Raw genomic sequence first — 18,576 nt, forward strand, 5'->3', positions numbered from 1 at the left:
AAATATATTTTTTAAAAAAAGATGTATGTGTGTGAGTGTGTGTGTGTGTGTGTGTGTGTGTGTGTGTGTTCTTGATTGGAGGACCTGTCATCATCATTTTTCCTTTTTTTGATGTTTTGACAGTTTATTTTGAAGGTGATTTAAAAAAATATTTAAGGACAATCTGAGAAAAAATTGCACAGAATACACACATTAAATAAGTATTGTGATTAAATAAAAATAAGTGCAATACCTTTTCTTCTGCAACTCCAGTAATAAGTTGTTATTCTGAAGTTTCTTTTACTTCCAAAAATGGGGGGGGGGGCGGATTATGACCACTAAACTACCTCTTATACAAGGAAACCAAATTTTTCTGTTCTTCCCAATAAGTCAGTTTCCATCTTCCAACTCTGACTTGTTTTTTAAAAAGATTTGATGCTAGAAATTCAGAATGATTTGGTAGTCTCTCCTTTGCAAGTACAGCAATTTTCTGTAATAAGGGGCACAACAATCTGATCTAGGTAAGTACATTTGACAAAGACTGCAGATCCACTTTCTGTTTTGATGATTTTTCTGCATTAATATTCTCAGTTTTTACTATCCTCTCAACGTTATATGTGGGACTACACTCAGAATGAGGATTTTTTTGAAACCGGTGCCTGTGTTCTAGCATCTGCTCTGGCTCCATGTCAGACACTGCAAGTCACAGTTTCTGGATACCAATTCATGCTGGAGCCTTCCATTTCTTAGAGCCTTCTGTAAAATAAATCAAGAATCTCCTAGGAACATCATGTACCCTGAAAACTTCCTAAAGGGATTTTTAAAATATTCTTACAATACAAGTAAATGAGGGTTTCCTCTTCAGTCACTATTGATAGTTTAACAGAGTACCTATGTAATGCTTATCTATTACTCATTTGTTTTTTAATACTTTTTTCTTTTAACATTCCTGACACTCCTCAGTTGGCAAAAACTAAAACCATTTCCCTTAAGGACAAGTATAAGACAGGGATATCTGCTTTTACTACTCTTCAATATAGTACTAGAAGTTCTAGCCACTATATTGATTTCAGAGAACAAGGAAGAGGGATTGAGAGAGAGAGAGAAACATCAATGGTGAGAATCATTGATCGACTGCTTCCTGCATGCCCCCTACTGAGGATGGAGCCTGCAACCTGGACCTGTGCTCTGTCTGGGTATCGAACTGTGAGCTCCTGTTTTATAGGTCAATGCTCAACCAGTGAGCCACACCAGCCAGGCTCAATGGGATTTTTATACACCAATAATGATCTATCAGACAGAGAAACTAAAAAAATTTTCATTTACCATTGCAACAAAAAATTTCAGGTACTTAGGAATAAACTTATCAAAGAAGGTAAAACACTTGTACTCAGAAAACTATAGGACATTGATAAAAGAGATAGAAAAAGATATAAACAAGTGGAAGAATATACCATGTTCATGGATTGGTACAATTAACATAATTAAAATGTCCATACTATCTAAAGCAATCTATAGATTCAATGCAATCCCTATTAAAATACCAATGACATATTTCACAGATCTAGAATAAATACTCCAAAAATTTATATGAAATAAAAAATGATGCCAAATAGCTGCAGCAAAATTGAGAAAGAAAACAAAGTTGAAGGGATCACAATACCAGATATCAAGTTATACTACAAAGCAAATAAAAATAGCATGTTACTGGCACAAGAACAGACATATAGATCAATGGAACAGAAAGAGAACACAGAAATCGACCCAAGCCATTATGCTCAATTAATATTTGACAAAGGAGGCAAGAGCATATAGTGGAGTTAAGACAGTCTGTTCAATAAATGGTGATGGGAAAATTATGCAAGTACATACAGAACAGTGAAAATTAGATCACCAAATTATATCATAAGGAAGAGTAAACTCAAAATGGATACAAAACTTAATGTAATTATGAAACCATAAAAATTCTAGAAGAAAATGTAGGCAGCAAAATATCAGACATCTCACATAACCATACGTTTATGGATACATCTCCTAGGGCAAGGGAAACAGAAAAAAATGAACAAATGGGACTACATCAAACTTAAAAGCATTTGCACAGCAAAGGGAACCAATATCAAAATGAAAAGGGAGCCCATTGTATGGGAGCACATATTTGCCAGTGATATATAAGATAAGGGGTTGATTTTCAAAATGTATAAAGTACTCATACAACTCAATAAAACAAAGACAAAAAACAATTGAAAAATTGGGCAGAGGATGTGAATAGATACTTTTCTAAAGAGGACACATAAATGGCCTAGATACATGAAAAAATGCTCAATATCATTAATCATCAGAGAGATACAAATAAAAATGACAATGAGCTATCACCTCATACCTGCCACAATGCCTACCATCAATAAATCAACAAACAATTGTAGAATTTTCTTAAAAAATTAAAAGTAGAACTGCTATTTGATTCAGTAATTCCACTTCTAGGAATATATCCTAAGAATACCAAAACACCAATCAGAAAGAATATATGCACCCCTATGTTCATAGCATTATTTACAATAGGTAAGATATGGAAACAGTCCAAGTGCCCATCAGTACATTAATGGATAAAAATGCTGTGGTACATTTACACAGTGGAATATCACGCAGCTGTAGAAAAGGAGGATCTATTGCCATTTGAGACAGCATGGAGGGACCTGGAGATGATGATGCTAAGCAAAATAAGCGGGTCAGAGAAAGACAAATATCACATGGTGTCACTTCTATGTGGAAACTAATGGACACAATACACTGATGAATAAAATACAATAAGATTTATGGAAACATGGAACAGACTGATGAATATTACAGGGAAGGGGGGAGTGGGACAGTGGGAAGAATTTAACCAAATAACTTATGTATATTGATGCATGGGTAGGGTCCCTAGCCGTGGCTGGCTATCAGGGCCTATCGGGGTCTTCAGGCTGCTGGCCAGGACTTCCTTCCTCCAGCTGCCAGCTACCATCAAGGGCCTTTCTTCGTTCCATGCTGCACCCTGGTGGTCAACGCATGTCATAGCGAGTGGTCAAACTCCGGGTTGGTCAAACTCCCGAGGGGACAATTTGCATATTGGCCTTTTATTATATAGGATATACATTGTCCATGAACACAGAAAGTAGGATGGTGAAGGCCTAGGCGTGTTGGGAACTGTGCAGTTGGGAGCAAGGAGGGAATAAAGGAGGCAACATTTGTAATACTCTCAACATTAAGAAAAAAAAGAATGGTTGACATTCTGTTCTAGTAAAACTTGTACAAAATTGAGTGTAATCATCATTAATTATAAAAAACATTTGAATTGGATACAGGTGAATTAAATCTATACTAATAAAAGGGTAATATGCTGATTAGACCAGATAGACTGGAAGTCTTTCCAGACAAAGTCATGGTGGCGGGGGCCAAGGCAGAAGCAATTAGAGGCAATCAGGCTAGCAGAGGAGAGCAGTAGGGGCAAATGTACTCAATGTACTGTATTTATGTATTATCCAAATATGACAAACATTCCTAACAAGTTCCAAATTGTCTTATGAGAAATGGTTTGGTGACTATAAAGACAGAGTAGCCATGGCAAGAGATTTTTTCTTCCCATTTCTACTTAGTTTTGATAACCAGTTGATTACGGTTACTGGTAGAGTTTTAAATGGAAGACAGATATTTTAAAATGTATTCCTTTCATTTACTTAGATTTCATACACTTAGATTTCTAAATTTCTTTTGATAACAAGTTTAAAATCAAAATCAAAATGTCTTACCTAATGCCTCACTGTGAAACTGGTCCCAAAAATGAATGTTATAATCCTGGACCCATAGTCAAAGAAAACGTAGAGCATTGAATTTTTTACTCTTTCCAGAAAGGTCATTCGGTCGGTAAGTCCCACCATCTGAACAGGAACATAGGAAGGTGGAGCAGGAAGTTTCCCACAGTGTTTCTCCTTCATGCCTCCCATAGACACCCTTAATGTGAGCACAAAAGGGACTGCAAGCAATTCAGCCACCAGCTCTCCAAAGGGCAACACAGGGTCTATGAGCATTACATCGTAGTTGGTTTCCTGGAGCTTCTTCATGAGTGTCTGATTGTAGACTGCACTCTCACAGGCTTTTTACAGTTTCAGTTATTTCAATAAAAACATCATTCAATCATATTGTGGATTGCCTGGGTGTTAAGTTTGGCAAGTCATTCAAAATTACATCCAGAAATTTGTCTTGTCCTCTCTCCATTAATTATTTCAGATATTCTGGATGTAATACCTCGAAGTTCAGTGGGGAAGGTTTCCTGTAGTTAATGAGCTTAGTATGTGGAAAAGTCAACATGGTTACCTCATGTCCTTTCTTTGTGAGTTCCTCTAGAATGGTCTTTATATTAAGCCAATGGCTCATGTCAACGGGCCATACCAGAACCTTTCCACAGAACCCACAGCCAGCACTACAGAGCTGCAGCAGCAGAACCGCCAAAGCCCACTTCTTGGATAACATGACAGCAGCTCTGTCACACACTGCTCTGCAGAGGTTTTAGGGTGTTTCTCCCTAGTGCAGAGACCAAATGTACTGTAAACACATAATAAGTTAAAAATTAACTTTAAAAGAAAACGTTTTTGCATTATATGCAAGGTTAATGTTTATTGGGGGGATAAAACAGAAATAAAAAAGATATCTGGGAAAAAATTTCAAATTCCAGATTGGAAATAAGGAAAATAACAAATAGGAACCGCCTAAAGTTAATCTCTCTCTCTCTCTCTCTCTCTCTCTCTCTCTCTCTCTCTCTCTCACACACACACACACACACACACCCATATACACCAACACCCATTCCACTCTGAGTTTGAAGGTGGCAAGTGATTTAGGTGAAAACATATCCCACATCATTTTCCCTATGTGAAATAGCAAATAATTTGCTTGGATACCTATGGGGAATATTTTGATAAGAGTCTTATGACTAGTACAGGGTCTTCAGAATTCCAGAGAAAAAACATAATCCTTTATGGAATAATTGGAAACAACTGTAGTAAGTTAGATAACATATGAGGTGAGATGAAAGCCTTGGTAGGATCTAGGCAGTGTGGTAAAAGGACAGATTTCACAATGAAGAGAGGATGAGAAAAGTTCATGTGTATTTGGAAAACATTCCAGTGTGTATGGATCACAGAGAAAGTTGTGGGAAGTAGGTTATAGCAGAAAGTTAGATTGAAATAAGAGACAATAGGTAGTGTAGAATGGTTTCAATTTTAATTTATAGGCAAAAGTTATTTACTCAAATTTTAAAGAAGGGAAATCACAAGATCAAATTTTTCCTTTATCAAATAATTCTGGCAGCTAAACATAGAATACATACAAAAGCAAGAGTTTAAAAGAAGGGAAACTGATTAAAAATGTATATTGATAACTTAAACATGAGACTATTATAGCCTGAAACATGGATTAAAAATAGTAAATATGGGTTTTTCAAGATGGTGGTGGAGTAGGTGAATCTTTCTCACACTTCCGCTCAGAACCAAATTGGATAATAACACTAAATTGAGAAAACAATCACCCTGAATTACTAACTGAAGACTATCTGAAGAGGAGATTTTAACATACAGTATATCAAAGATTTACAAAATAGTGATTAAATATTTATAGAATTTATGATGTGATCACCCTATAATTCTAGTGCCCATCTGACACCATACATTATGTATGTACTTAACAAAGGATGCAGATGTTGTTATATTGCTATTAGAAAATAATTGATTTTAACTAAAAAGCATTACCAAAAATAAAAGTCAACGAAAAATGAAGTTTTTCATTCATTTGGAAGTTATCTAATTTTATATAAATGAAGCTATTACCACCTTAAACTGTAGAAAATAAATATTGACAGAATTATAGGTAGAATGGCTTGCTTTACAAATTTACAGACTCATGGGCAGTGACTAATGGATTAATTGGTTAGTCAAAGACTTGGGAAGAATTAGAGGCAAGATTAAAGGCAAGAAGATCTAGAATAGAATTATATAGATAAACCTTTTTTGAAATTTGCATAATGAAGATCTTAGTATCCAATGGGAATTTCCTTCAGAATCCAAGTGCTGCAGACAACCTTCTTAATAATAAGGTGCTTTGGATGAGTAGACCTATATATGACACTGTTTTTTCCACCTTCCAGAATTTGGTCATAAAACTTATCTCATTGAGGTATGGACAGTGGGATGGAAACTATACATGAATGCACAACATTGAATTCACCTCACTAGGATTTATCTGGCTACTTCACCTGTTATATCCTCAATTTGTTAATAGAATATATCTCCCCACCTCCTTCTCAATGTGGCACTACTCCCTAGGGTTTAAGCTAGCCAAAAGGGAGAAGATTGCATCAGTCCCCTTCCATCATAGAGATGCATCCATTATCCCCATAGACTTAGTTACATTTTAAATAACAAATAGCCCCCACTGCCTTGTAGTACTTTTGCCAGCTTCATAAACCATGGGTATGAAGTCTTAGTAAAAATCATGGTATTGATATCAACATGACCAGGAAACTTATTGTTAGCCAATGATTTGAACAAAATCTAATATCCATACAATTTGCTGATTTTACCAAGTTCCCCATTAGCTAATGAAAGCTGTTCAGGTTTTTAGCTAAGATAATCCCCTATGTATTTTAAGGGCTATATTAAAGGATGCAGTGTATGCTTGAAATCATGGCCTGATATATGATGCCTTTGGTATTTTAGTTTGAATACATGGGTTCAGAGTTCAAGGGATTGGAAGAGAATGGCCCCCAGCACAAGTATGCTTTACCATTCCCCTTAGTCAACTTTGTTTTTTATTATTACAACTTGGAGTCAGGCAGTTTGGAAGTTGCATTTTTGTAAGAGAAGAATGATTCCACCAACAGACATGGACATGATTTACTTAGATTAGAACCTGTGAATGCTACTTGATTATTTTGAGCTCTTCTACTGTGTTACTTTCCTGGCTGTGGTGTTTTATCTAAAATACCAAGGATAAACTGGGCCGCTGACACATTATAAAATGTAGGCAAAATTATGTCTCCCTATGCAGTAGATTATTACTTAACACTCTGATGTCCAATAGTAAAGTTCAGTGGAAAGCTGTGACAAATCATCCAGACGCTATATATTATCACATTGATTTGGAATGGAAGAAGATTTAGATCATCTTGTCAGATAGGGAACCTTGACCAGAGGAGATGCTGCCATAGGATAAGGGGCACATGGAATGTATATGAATAAAATAAGTAAAAGTATTAAATCCAGGCTCCTGAGCATCTCTGAGTCCTGAGAATGCTAAGAATTGTGCAGAGTACTCTGGGCTATGGCACATAGTTTCTGCTTCGTTAGGGATGAGAGTTTCCTCATCTGAACAGTTTTATGAATAACTGGTAAGGAAAAGTCCATTCTAAGACTTTTCTTCTTTTTAAGTATATGCTGAAGTTATACTACCTAGTGAAGTTGGTATCCTCCAGAAATTTTTGGCATCTGGCTTCTAATGCTATTCAGGAAAAGAAAAAAATCTGCAGATAATCATAGTAGGGCAGGGGGAATCATGTGAGCAGTGGATACTGAGCACAAGTCTCCTATGCAATGGCGGCCTATATGAGAAACCAAATGGATGCCTGAACTTGGGTAGAGATCAGCACTATTGATGACCAGCCCTCTTCTCATTGGTTCTTAGCTATTCACGGCATTCTAATTGCAGAAAATAAACTGGGCATTGAGCAAAAATAAAGTTATTCTCAAAACATAATAAAAGTGTAAAAGTCAAAATACATCAATATGAATCACCCTTTAAAAATGTCAACTTATAATAAATGCAATGTTAGCCTTCACAAAATATTGTAGAATTTATTTGATTTTCAATAATGAACATATTCAAGAATACTTATATGCTTTCATGCTACAGTTATTTTAAAATTGGAAATAATTTTAATATATCATATTAAAATTAATAAGTATTTCAAAACTGTCAGTAGGCCAGTGGATATCATTTATGTCCTTAATTATATATCAAAAACTGAAGTTAAATCTTTAGTTAGACATGTCATTGAATTTATAAAGGGTAAAGTTCAATCTTAATCTATTTGTTAAATGAATGCAAAGCTGATTCAAATATGAACATTTGACTTTAATTAGTTTTTTGCATTGATAAAGATTTACTATAACATTTTTGTTCAAGGAGATCTACTAATATCTTCTTGACATAACAATTAATTGAAGAATTTAAATTTGTAGATGATAGACTGAAACAGAATATAATGATCATACATTCCCAGTAAATGTTTGTTTTGCTGACAAAACTAACCTTTGATTATAGTGATTATAGATTATGAGCATTAGTGATTTTTAAATATGATAAATTGACATTTCACTTCTTTATTAATTGGACTGTTAATTAAACATTTTATAAAATTACTAAATCATCTATATTTAGTATTGTTATTTCCTCTAAAAGTGATCTGCTTACCTTTAACATATTGCTACATTCTGTCCTTGAGAAAAGATGACTAATAGATCTCTTTTGTTTGCAGGCCCTTGCACTAGAAGGTACCCAATATACTTATTGACTAAAGGTGGAATATGAGCCATGATTATGCATGTGCTCAGTGGAAATTTGTAGACCTATCCTAGTGTGATTTGCCATCCCAGTTATTATCATTTCATGCTCTGACTCCAGTAACATTGGGAAAGCAGAAAAAAAATCAATACTATTCTTATAACATACTAATCTTCTATGATGTTTCTCTGATTTGTATGTTCTAGGTGAATTTGTGAATTTTATTCTTCCATGTTCCCTACATCCATCAAACTTAGCTCTCATTTTGTGTGTTCCTCAGGATTTAGCATATTGTTAGTCAGCATACCACTTAGGGTTAAAAAATAATGATAATATTGTGTATAGAATCTACATAAAACTATTAGTGTCTCTGTGTCAGGAAAGTGAGAGGAAGAGGGTAAAGTCATCTGGCAAAAGACAAAGGAAGAACAGGACATGCTCACTAGTTAATGGTATTGTCAAATTTTAGGCTTTATCTGTAGGCTAAGGGAGAGAAATGGTAATTTTGAAGACATGATGAAGATGATATGTTTTCATGAAGGTCATTGTGGCTAAACTAAACAGGATTGCCCACGCAGACCTGTACCACCCTGAGAATGATCTATTCCCTCTTTTTCTTGTTTCCTGTTCTACCAAATTTTTGACAAGAAAATAAGCAACATTTTGTGACCAAAAATATAGCAGTTGCCACACAGGCCAGCAGGAACCCAATCACATCTAAAGAGTGGTACTGGACCCAGGTGAGGTTGTGAGCAGCTGGCCGCAGGTGTTTGGCTCCTTTGTGGCGCATGACAAACTCAATCCAAAAGACCGCTCGATCCAAGGGCTTTACAGGTTGATCATGGTGAATTCTTGATAACCTCATAGCATTCTCTTTATAGCTGTTAGACAAAGACAGACAGAAATTAGAGCTTTGTTTTCATTGAAGTTGTAAGTATATGATACCTTTGCCTAACATGTTATTCATAGATGTGTTGAGGAAACATTTAATTCTAGTTGTGACACGAACTTTGCTGATGGAATGGTATTTTAAAAGTTGTAAAGGGGAGGGTATGGAAGAAATAAATTTTTGACACAATGTAAATAGTTTTATATTTGATCAAATGTCCTATATAATAAAGAGGTAATATGCAAATTGACCATCATACCCTCACAAAGATGGCTGCCTATGACCAGGCCGTCAGGGGGGGTTAGTGACGAATGACCAAATCACTGAAGAATAGGCTGCATGGGGTGACCAGGATGCCAGGGGGGTTAGTGAGGCATGACCAAATGACTGAACAAGCAGGCTGCATATGGTGACCAGGCTGGCAGGGGGGCCGTGAGGGGAGCAGAGGGGGCAGTTTGGAGTGACCAGGCTGGCAGGGGGTACAGTTGGGGGTGACCAGGCTGTCAAGAGTGTTAGTGAGGGATGACCAAACAACTGAACAGCAGTCTGTGTGGGGCCACCAGGTCAGCAGGGGGGCCATGAGGGGCAACCAGGCCAGCAGGGTGGAGCAGTCGGGGGTGACCAGGCTGGCAGAGGGGTGCAGTTGGGGGCGACCAGGCCAGTTTTGGGGGCAGTTTGGGGGCAACCAGGCAGGCAGGCATGTGAATGATTAGGAGTCAGCAGTCCAGGATAGTGAAAGGGATGTCTGACTGATGTCCCTGAAATAGATGTTAAAAATGGAATTAAAAGTAATTCTAATAAATAACATACAAAAATTAATTTCTGAAAGGAAAAATTAAATTCTTGTTATTCTATATTAATAGTGTTGAAAGGAATCACTATAACTCAGGGAAAATATAGAAAATTAGTTATAGAGAAATATCATAATTAAGTTTCTGAATTAATAAAAATTAATGATATTTTCCCATGCTGGAAAGGAAACACAGAAAAAGAGAAAATTATCAGCTAGACCTTAAAACCCACATCAACATTTAAAGCTAGAAGATAATGGGTAACATTTATGTAGTTCTGAAGAAAGGAAAGTAATAGCTAAGTATATTCAGATAGGTGTGATTTTCATATCAAGGCAGTGAGCAAGTATCGATAAACATGATCTCAAAGAATTCAATATCCATGAAACTTTATTGAAAGAAAATTCCATATAATATATTCATTTAAAAGCTAATTCAAAATACTTTGAAATAAAGAATCTCTCATTCAATGGAGAAATTTGATTCCCTTAAATATATATATATATACACACATATATATGTACATATGCATGTATATGTATATAAGGAAGTTAATTATATTTGCCAAATAACTTGGTCTTAAGAAATGTACAAATCTCAATAAAGACTAAATAAATGTGAAGAAAGTAAGTACCAAAAATATTGACAACTTAAAATTTTAAGTAATACATATCTGAGATGAGATTACTTCTATAGTGTGAATTAAACTGAGAGAGACTAAATTTAAAACATGTAGTTAATAATTAACACAAATAATAAATAAAACAAAAAAACACAATCAACACTATATAGACACATATTAATTCTTAACTTTGATGAGATCTTCTACAGAAAAAATAAGAGGTAACTATATGCATCTACAGTTAAATATATGTAATAGATTCATTTTAATTTATTTTTAGGTAAAATAGGTAAAATTTAAAGTTTTGTTTAAAAATGTATTCAATCTATATTTATAAAGTTATTAACTATTCTAGCTCTCCTTGCTGTGTATATGCATATGCTAATGGTGGTATGCATTCAGTGTTAATGATAGTTATTTTTGAATGATTAATATTTGGCAAATTATCACTTCTATTTTTATACTTACTGAACATTTATCTATACTAATAAAAGGGTAATACACTAATTAGACTGGAAGAACTTCCAGGAGACCTTCTGGACGTCCTTCCAGAATAAGCCATGGTGGCAGGGCCGAAGTAGAGCAGTTAGGGGTGATCAGGCCAGGAGGGGAGGGCAGTTGGGGTGATCGGGCTGGCGGGGGGGGCAGTTGGGGGGAAGCAGGCCGGCAGTGGGGGGCAGTTGGGGGCAATCAGGTGAGCAGAGGGGTGCAGATCTGGCCTAAACCAACAGTCAGACATCCCCCGAGGGGTCCCAAATTGGAGAGAGTGCAGGCCGGGCTGAGGGACACCGCCTCCCCCTTGAATGAATTTCATGCACCAGGCCACTAGTAATATATGAAGAAGCAGATATATTTATAAAAGCAAGCAGATGAGCCCTGTCCGGTGTGGTTCAGTTGGCTGGGTGCTGTCCTGTGTACCTAAAGGTTGCTGATTCATTTCCTCATCAGGTGCCTCAAAATATCTGAGAATTTTTGTTATCATTAACATTATTGTGAAAAAAGCACGTTGATAGATACTTGAAATGAGGATTTTTGCGATTTTAGCAAATCACTTCATCAATTTGGGGAATGAAATAATAAAATGGTGTTTATATTAGTCATCTTATGGTTATTATTTAAAAGTATACCAATTACAAATACATGGTACATTGGACATTCTTGAATATGATGGGTAATGTAACCAATGGTAAGTTTTTCAAGGCTGTAGTACTTACGAAGGTTCATTAATGACTGTTTTCAAGGCATCATGCAAATCTTCACTAGTCATTGTGTTTATGTTCACCTCCACAGCCGCTCCCTTGGCCTTCATGTGAGCAATGTTATCATGCTGATCAGCAAACATGGGAACTCCCACCATAGGGACCCCATGATAAATACCTTCATAGATCCCATTTGTTCCACCATGAGTGATAAAAGCTTTTGCTTTGGGATGACCTGTTTGAGGGTTGGGTGAGAAGCAGATGAGGATTTCATTATATGTTAGAAGAATTTCAGAGAGAGATGGAGAAAAACTACAGGATAAAGCAATGCAGATGGCAGTATTCTCTATAGACGCTGAACACAGGATTTATTGCTATCTCAGAAAACTGTGATCTCAGGAAATGGCAAATTCACTCCTGCATTGTCTGGAAAGACTTTACAAGGAGGTGATATCTGAACTGTGGTTGAAATTTGAGAACTCAGGAGAGTCTTAACTGAGATTCTCCTTTGTGAACCAGAGGAAGCAGGAATCTCTCAATGGCCTATTGTTTCATAATATCTACTTTAAAATTGGCAGCAAAATGTGAAATTTTAAAAGCATTAAATGTTGATTGAACTTAGCTGCTCTCAGTTACTTAACTTGTTCATCATCCAACTGTACAGCGTTTCCCCCTCAATCTTACCAAGAAGATCATTCTGGGGTATCCAGTCATAGAGCCGAGTATTGGCTCCTAATGTGGCTGGCTTCTTTCCTTTGTATCTCCATAAGACCTGTGGAAGAAAGTGCATTAATTTTACAAGTAAGAATGCACAGTTAAGGAATTGTAGGGCTGTAGAGTTAATTAAAAATCATGTAGTCCATTTTATGTGATATATAAGAGGTACAAAAGGGGTAGTTCGCAAACATTGATTGTATTTCCTTGAAAATCACTTTGCAAAAAGATGTACTGTATTTCCATAGTATTACAAAGGCTCAGTAGGCAAATGATCAAATGGGCCCAAATACAACATTTTAATGTTTTGAGAAATTTGTATTTAAAGATGGTGTCAGTTATGCTCAATGTATAATGAATTTCAGCTTTCATCTGGAAAGAATACTATTGGTTTGCTACACTTTCTCTCCAATTGGCATGGTGGCTGCTAACTAGGATCGTAGGTTGTACTGACCTTCTGTGGAATCTGAGCGAGGGCTGAGGCAATGAGATTGGCTTTTTCTTCTGTGAGGTTTTTGACCATTGACCCCAGAGAGAACACCACAACTCCATGTTCACCTGAACTTTGGACAAATTCTTCCATTTCCTGTAGAGATAAAATTCTCTCTATCATGAAAGTACAGGACCACAGGGGAAAAAATCACTTACATTCTATATAATAAAAGCTCAGTATGCAAATTGTCCCCTCTACTGGGAGTTGTCTGGGAGTTTGACAAGGGGGTTGGGCTGGCCAGGGGAAGGGAGGGAGGCCCTGGTCGGCGATGGAAGCTGTGGCGCCAGGTGGCAGGGGGAAGGGAGGGAGTACCCAGCCAGCAGCCAGCAGCTGCTAGGAACCCTACCAGTGCATGAATTTTGTGCACTGGGCCTCTAGTTTCTAAATAGGCAGGGTCAAGGACAGCATCAGAGAAATTGATAGACTGGTTAGGTATTCTACCACATAGAACCATCTAGTCTCTTTAAGAGAAAAACTGTTTCTGAAAACTATGGCTTAAATATATAATGAGTGATTACAACTAAAGGCATGCACTCAAACCATTATCCTATATAATAAAAGGCTAATATTCAAACAGACCAAATGGTGGAACAACTGAATGACCAAACAACCTAACAGCCAGTCACTATGACGTGAGCTGACCACCAGGGGGTGCACGAAACATATCGGGCCTCAGCAGCAGGTGACAGAGCACAGAATATGGTGGGTGTCAGCCACAGCGGGATGGTAGGGCAGGTGAGCTGGGGTGCCGGTCGCTGTCATTGGGGCAAGCCTCTGGTGGTTACTGAAAATTTTTTGCTCCCTGCACCATGCTCCCGCTGGGTGCTTGCACCTGCTGCCAGAGCCAGAGCTTCTGCTTGCACCTGCGCCAGCTCTGATCGCTCAGCACTGTCAGCAGGTGTGAACGGCGGCTGATGGCCCCTATCACCCCTCAGTACTTCTTCACCTCCCCCTGCTACTGTGGGCAATCAGGGCAGCAGCAGCCACTCTCACCCTCTGATGGCGCCAGCCCTGCTCACACCCACTGCTGGCACCAGCCCCAATCGCTCCACACCATCAAAGGGTGGGAATGGGGCTGGCACTGTCAGCACATGGGAGCTGTTGTGGGAGTGGGGCTGCTGGCAGACAGGGGACCAGGGGCCACAGAAGGAGGGGCAAGGCGGGGCCTCAGAGGATGGGCCAAGACCCGCCCCTTCCCACCGCAGCCTCACGCCCCACAGTTCCTTTCAAGGTGCACCAATTTGTGCACTGGGCCCCTAGTACCAAATAAATAGATAAGAAGAGGCAAATCTTCCCATGGTATGTGAAACTGTTACACCCAAAGCTTAACCCCTAGAGTGCCGGGGAGTGCGATCACGCTCCTCCTGTCTTTGGCCAAAAGGGCCTGGAGCGCTATCAAAGCTTCGAAATGGCGTCCAGTTCTAAGTCTGCTTTTATTAGTGATGATGATATTGCTAAATATGTCAATGTAGTAAAGGTTTCCTTAAGTTTTTGAATATGTAACTTCATTTACTTGAGATTCATAATTTTTTTCCTAAACTGCTGTAAAATCAGCAAAAATGCCTTGGCAATTTTAGCATAGTTCCTAGGATATTGGTTGGCACTCAAAGGGTTACTTTTATGACCAATAGAGTTGTTTGCAAGCTCATAAAAATATTCCTTGGAGGAAAGCCCCCCAAAAGGGGTTTAGAATTAAGCTTTAAAATTTTTCAGCATACCAGTTTACAAGCAATAAATTATTAATGACTTCATCTAACTTTCTGTTAGGAGTTTAGGATATTTGTCTGATATTTATTCTTTCCCTGATTTATAAAGCTAAATAGAGCTTTTTAAAAGGGATATATAATATATAGCAGTCAAATGCCTGCTATAATCATGATAAATTTACGAAACAGTGATTCACTCTTTTTCCACAAGAATGTGACACTAACTGCATGCCATTAATTTGATCCTTAGCACAGAAGTAAAATATACATTTCTCTGCAAAATAAAATTCATTGCTTACAGCTGTTCAGGTTGAACACTGCAGCCTTGGATTGGGGTTTTGCACATCGTAATCTGTGTGAATGTCAATCTCTAGAGATGATCATGCATTCTCTTTGCAATTATTGGTGGTTGTCCTGTGATCACTGATATGTCTCAATATAAGGCTAGTAAAATTACCAGGGGAAAGATGATGCCATAAAAGTAGACTGCTATTTTTAGCTTAGTTAAACTTAGGAGAATATCTCTGAAGTCATAGGAATTGGTATTTTACCATTTTGATTCATCTTCCTAAGCATATGATTGAATAAAAAATATATTGGATAAAAAATATATACAACACACACACACACACACACACACACACTCACTAAGACTTACATAGCTACCTGTCTGATTTGGATTCTTGAATTTACTGTCTCTCATTGCTTTTTTATTCTGTGTATTCAGTGACTGGTTTAATCCCCTTTTCAGAGATATAAGCCATGATTGGTATTCATTTGCTCAAATATCTATATTAGTAATTGGGTTTGAAATGGAAAAATTCTTCCCTCTTGTAAAACATATCTGAGTTGGTTTTATGAAATTGTAATAAACAAAATAGTGTGTCAAGGTGTTTTGTAGTAAGCCACAGAATGTGTCATGTCTCTTACTCTACCTTTATTTAGATATTGGTTAACTCTCTCCTGTAATAACACTCAATAGAGTTTTCCAGAAGCTGTAACTGGTTGGTAAGAAAACCATATTCACAATCCTGAAATGATATTTTAATGTTAAATATGCACCTTAGCCAAAGCAGAAATCAAGATTGCTACTGGGAACACCATTTCTTCTGCAACCTTCAACAGAGATTATTTTGTTTACCTGCAACTCAAGCAAATGAGTGTTTCCTCACTCCCTATTGATAAAAATAGTTAAATACAAGATAGTTTTTTACTCTGCTTACCTATTACTCTCTTTTGTTTCCCAATATTGTTTTCCTCTAACATTTCTGGCAGCCCATATTTATTCTTTTATAGCTTTGGAATGTGTTATACAATTTCCTTTTTTACTCAAAAAAAAAAAAAAAACAACCAAAAAACTGACATCATGGTCTTAAAAAACCAATTCAACATTTGAGTTTCTTAGTTCTATGACTTCTACTTTATGTTGATGACTCCCAATCTATTTCTAATGCTCTTCTAGGACAGAAACCTTGTATTACTCATACAACTTCTAGAAATCTACATCTCAAAATTCCTTTGGCTCCTTAAAGTGAATTTGAACTCATAATTGTCATCTCAAAATAATGTTTCATTAATTGTTTCTTATTTCAGCAAAGGCCACTGCTATCCAAGAAGCCATGTCTTCAGGCAATATTTACTTCTACTCACCAAATCCTGTGTAATCCACCCAACAGTTCTCACAAAAGCCTCTTTACCACTCAAACAATCATAGTAAGTGACCCTATTCATAATTCCATCACGCTTGTTAGGAAGACTACAGCAGTCTCCTTAGTGAGTTTCAATTCTTTAGTTTCCTGTTTCTTCAGTCTCGTACCCACACTATAGACCCACTGATATTTTTAACACGCTCCTTAAATCACTTCATTCTTCAGCTTAAATATCAAAGTAAAGTCAAAACAAAAAAGTAATATCACACATAAGAGACCCCTATGACTTGGAAAATTGATTTTGAGTAGCAAACTGAAGATACCCAACAACACTCTGTAATTTAGACTATAAAGTTTAGAGGGAAATCAGAATTTTTATCATATGGTACACAAAATCCTCCACTATAATAGACATACCTTAGGTAACGGTTTGGCAGGTTTACAATGCAATCCTCCTACAAACTCAAAATTAGGTAAGTATGGACGAGGAAATTCAAAATCCCAATATGTCCTCATTAGCCAAATTTCTGCTTTCCCCATAGTTTCACATAACGTAGTGGGTCTTCCTGGAGAAAATAAAGTTGGGAGGATGTTATTAGCATATATGTTTGTTAGGAAAATAAATGTACCACTACTTTTCTGATGTGCTATTAAGGAAAAAGAGAAATCTAGGCCCTCTAGATTACTGATTATGTCTAGATTTTAAAAGGAAAGGGAATTTAAAGTAATATGGAACAGAGGGAGAGAAGGAGGTAGAGATAATATTTGGATAGTGAAAGAACAGTAATGTGTAAAATAATACATTCAATAAAATAAATTTCATAAAATCAAATAACAATGAATAAAATAAATTCACAAAAAAAGAAATTAATAAAAAAATGTAACCACAACTCCAACTACTGATGAATTTTATATTCACTGTCTCCCTCCAATTAAATGGCAGATGATACATTAACCCCATCATATTAGCACCAAATCACCTCTCAATAGTTTTCTAATTTTCTGTCAGGAATATATTTCCATCTTCTAGATTTGTATACTTTCTCATTCACTCATATTGTTGAAGAATCCCAACAATATCAGTTTAACTTATCTTCCTGAGACAAATCCAATCAACTTCAATCCATTCATCATTTTTTTTCTCGGTAGGAATTCTGAGTAATTCATACCCAGTACAACTCTGTTTAGAATGTGAAGTATACATTGCACATTACCAATATCACACATTTATTTTAGTGTTGCCTTTAAATGGTGTTTCTTGAAAGAGATAGAGTCTAAGTACTAATTTTAGAAGATTTGTTGGAAGAGTATTGGCAAATGACCAAGTCAACCATTTTTATACACAGAAAACATGTTTTGTATCTAAGGAAAGAAAATCCTCCCTTCAGGTGACAATCCTCCTTTCTTGAGGATTCTAATAGAAATTAGTGATCATATAAACCCCAGGTTAGGTAGCCCCTTTTTAGTCATTATTTTGTATGTTTGAATATGTGTCTCAGGTTGTGTAGTCAGATGCTCTAATTTGATAATGAAGAAGCATTGCGCAAAGACACTCAGCTTGAAGTTGGCAGGAATTAGATGAGAACACCGCCTCACAGCTTCTATGCCAAAACATTTATGCCCTTTAGAAGTCTTGTTCCATTTGTGTGATAGCCTCTTGATTAGCAACCCCCTAGGTAAAATTATTGTGCATAACCTGTAGGCCACATTTTAAGAAAGATCTAACTTAAAGTATTCACTGAAAATCTGTATCTGCAGCAGCACAGTATCAAATCTAAAGCCAATCAAAAGTGAAGAGAATGAAATTGAGCAAAAGTATGCAGAAGTTCATGAATAATTTCATAAAACATTTTATATGTCATACTGAGAAATTATGAAACAAAAAAATAGAATTAAAATTCACCACCAATCTTTTCCCCATCATTATATTACACAAAATGAGTGA

At 36.7% G+C, this 18,576-nt stretch overlaps 1 protein-coding gene and 2 pseudogenes across 1 annotated transcript; all 3 read right to left on the reverse strand.

Annotated features, from left to right (window-relative positions):
* The window catches only part of LOC102250800, a 10,436-nt pseudogene extending 5,951 nt beyond the window's left edge, over window positions 1–4,485 (reverse strand).
* LOC106724243 lies at window positions 370–667 on the reverse strand (annotated as a pseudogene).
* A 4,166-nt stretch (window positions 4,486–8,651) lies between the features above and the next one.
* Window positions 8,652–17,193, reverse strand: LOC102251096 (UDP-glucuronosyltransferase 2A1). The gene is made up of 5 exons (XM_005883178.2): window positions 17,049–17,193; window positions 13,238–13,369; window positions 12,754–12,841; window positions 12,085–12,304; window positions 8,652–9,449 (listed from the first exon to the last, which is right to left on the reverse strand). The coding sequence occupies exons 1-5, from the start codon at window positions 17,169–17,171 to the stop codon at window positions 9,170–9,172; spliced, it is 843 nt and encodes a 280-aa protein (XP_005883240.2). The 5' UTR covers window positions 17,172–17,193; the 3' UTR covers window positions 8,652–9,169.
* Between the last annotated feature and the right edge of the window lie 1,383 nt (window positions 17,194–18,576).

Source organism: Myotis brandtii, unplaced genomic scaffold (genome assembly GCF_000412655.1).
Source record: "Myotis brandtii unplaced genomic scaffold, ASM41265v1 scaffold776, whole genome shotgun sequence".
Classification (NCBI taxonomy): domain Eukaryota; kingdom Metazoa; phylum Chordata; class Mammalia; order Chiroptera; family Vespertilionidae; genus Myotis; species Myotis brandtii.

Bases quoted from the DNA above. Each gene is read 5' to 3' on its own strand.
- LOC102251096 (XM_005883178.2), bottom strand. From the start codon at position 17,171: ATGGGGAAAGCAGAAATTTGGCTAATGAGGACATATTGGGATTTTGAA. The intron at 13,370-17,048 runs GTATGTCTATTA...TTATCTCTACAG, and splicing joins CTGCCAAACCGTTACCTAAG to GAAATGGAAGAATTTGTCCA. The intron at 9,450-12,084 runs GTAAGTACTACA...TTTGTCTAACAG, and splicing joins ACAGTCATTAATGAACCTTC to CTATAAAGAGAATGCTATGA.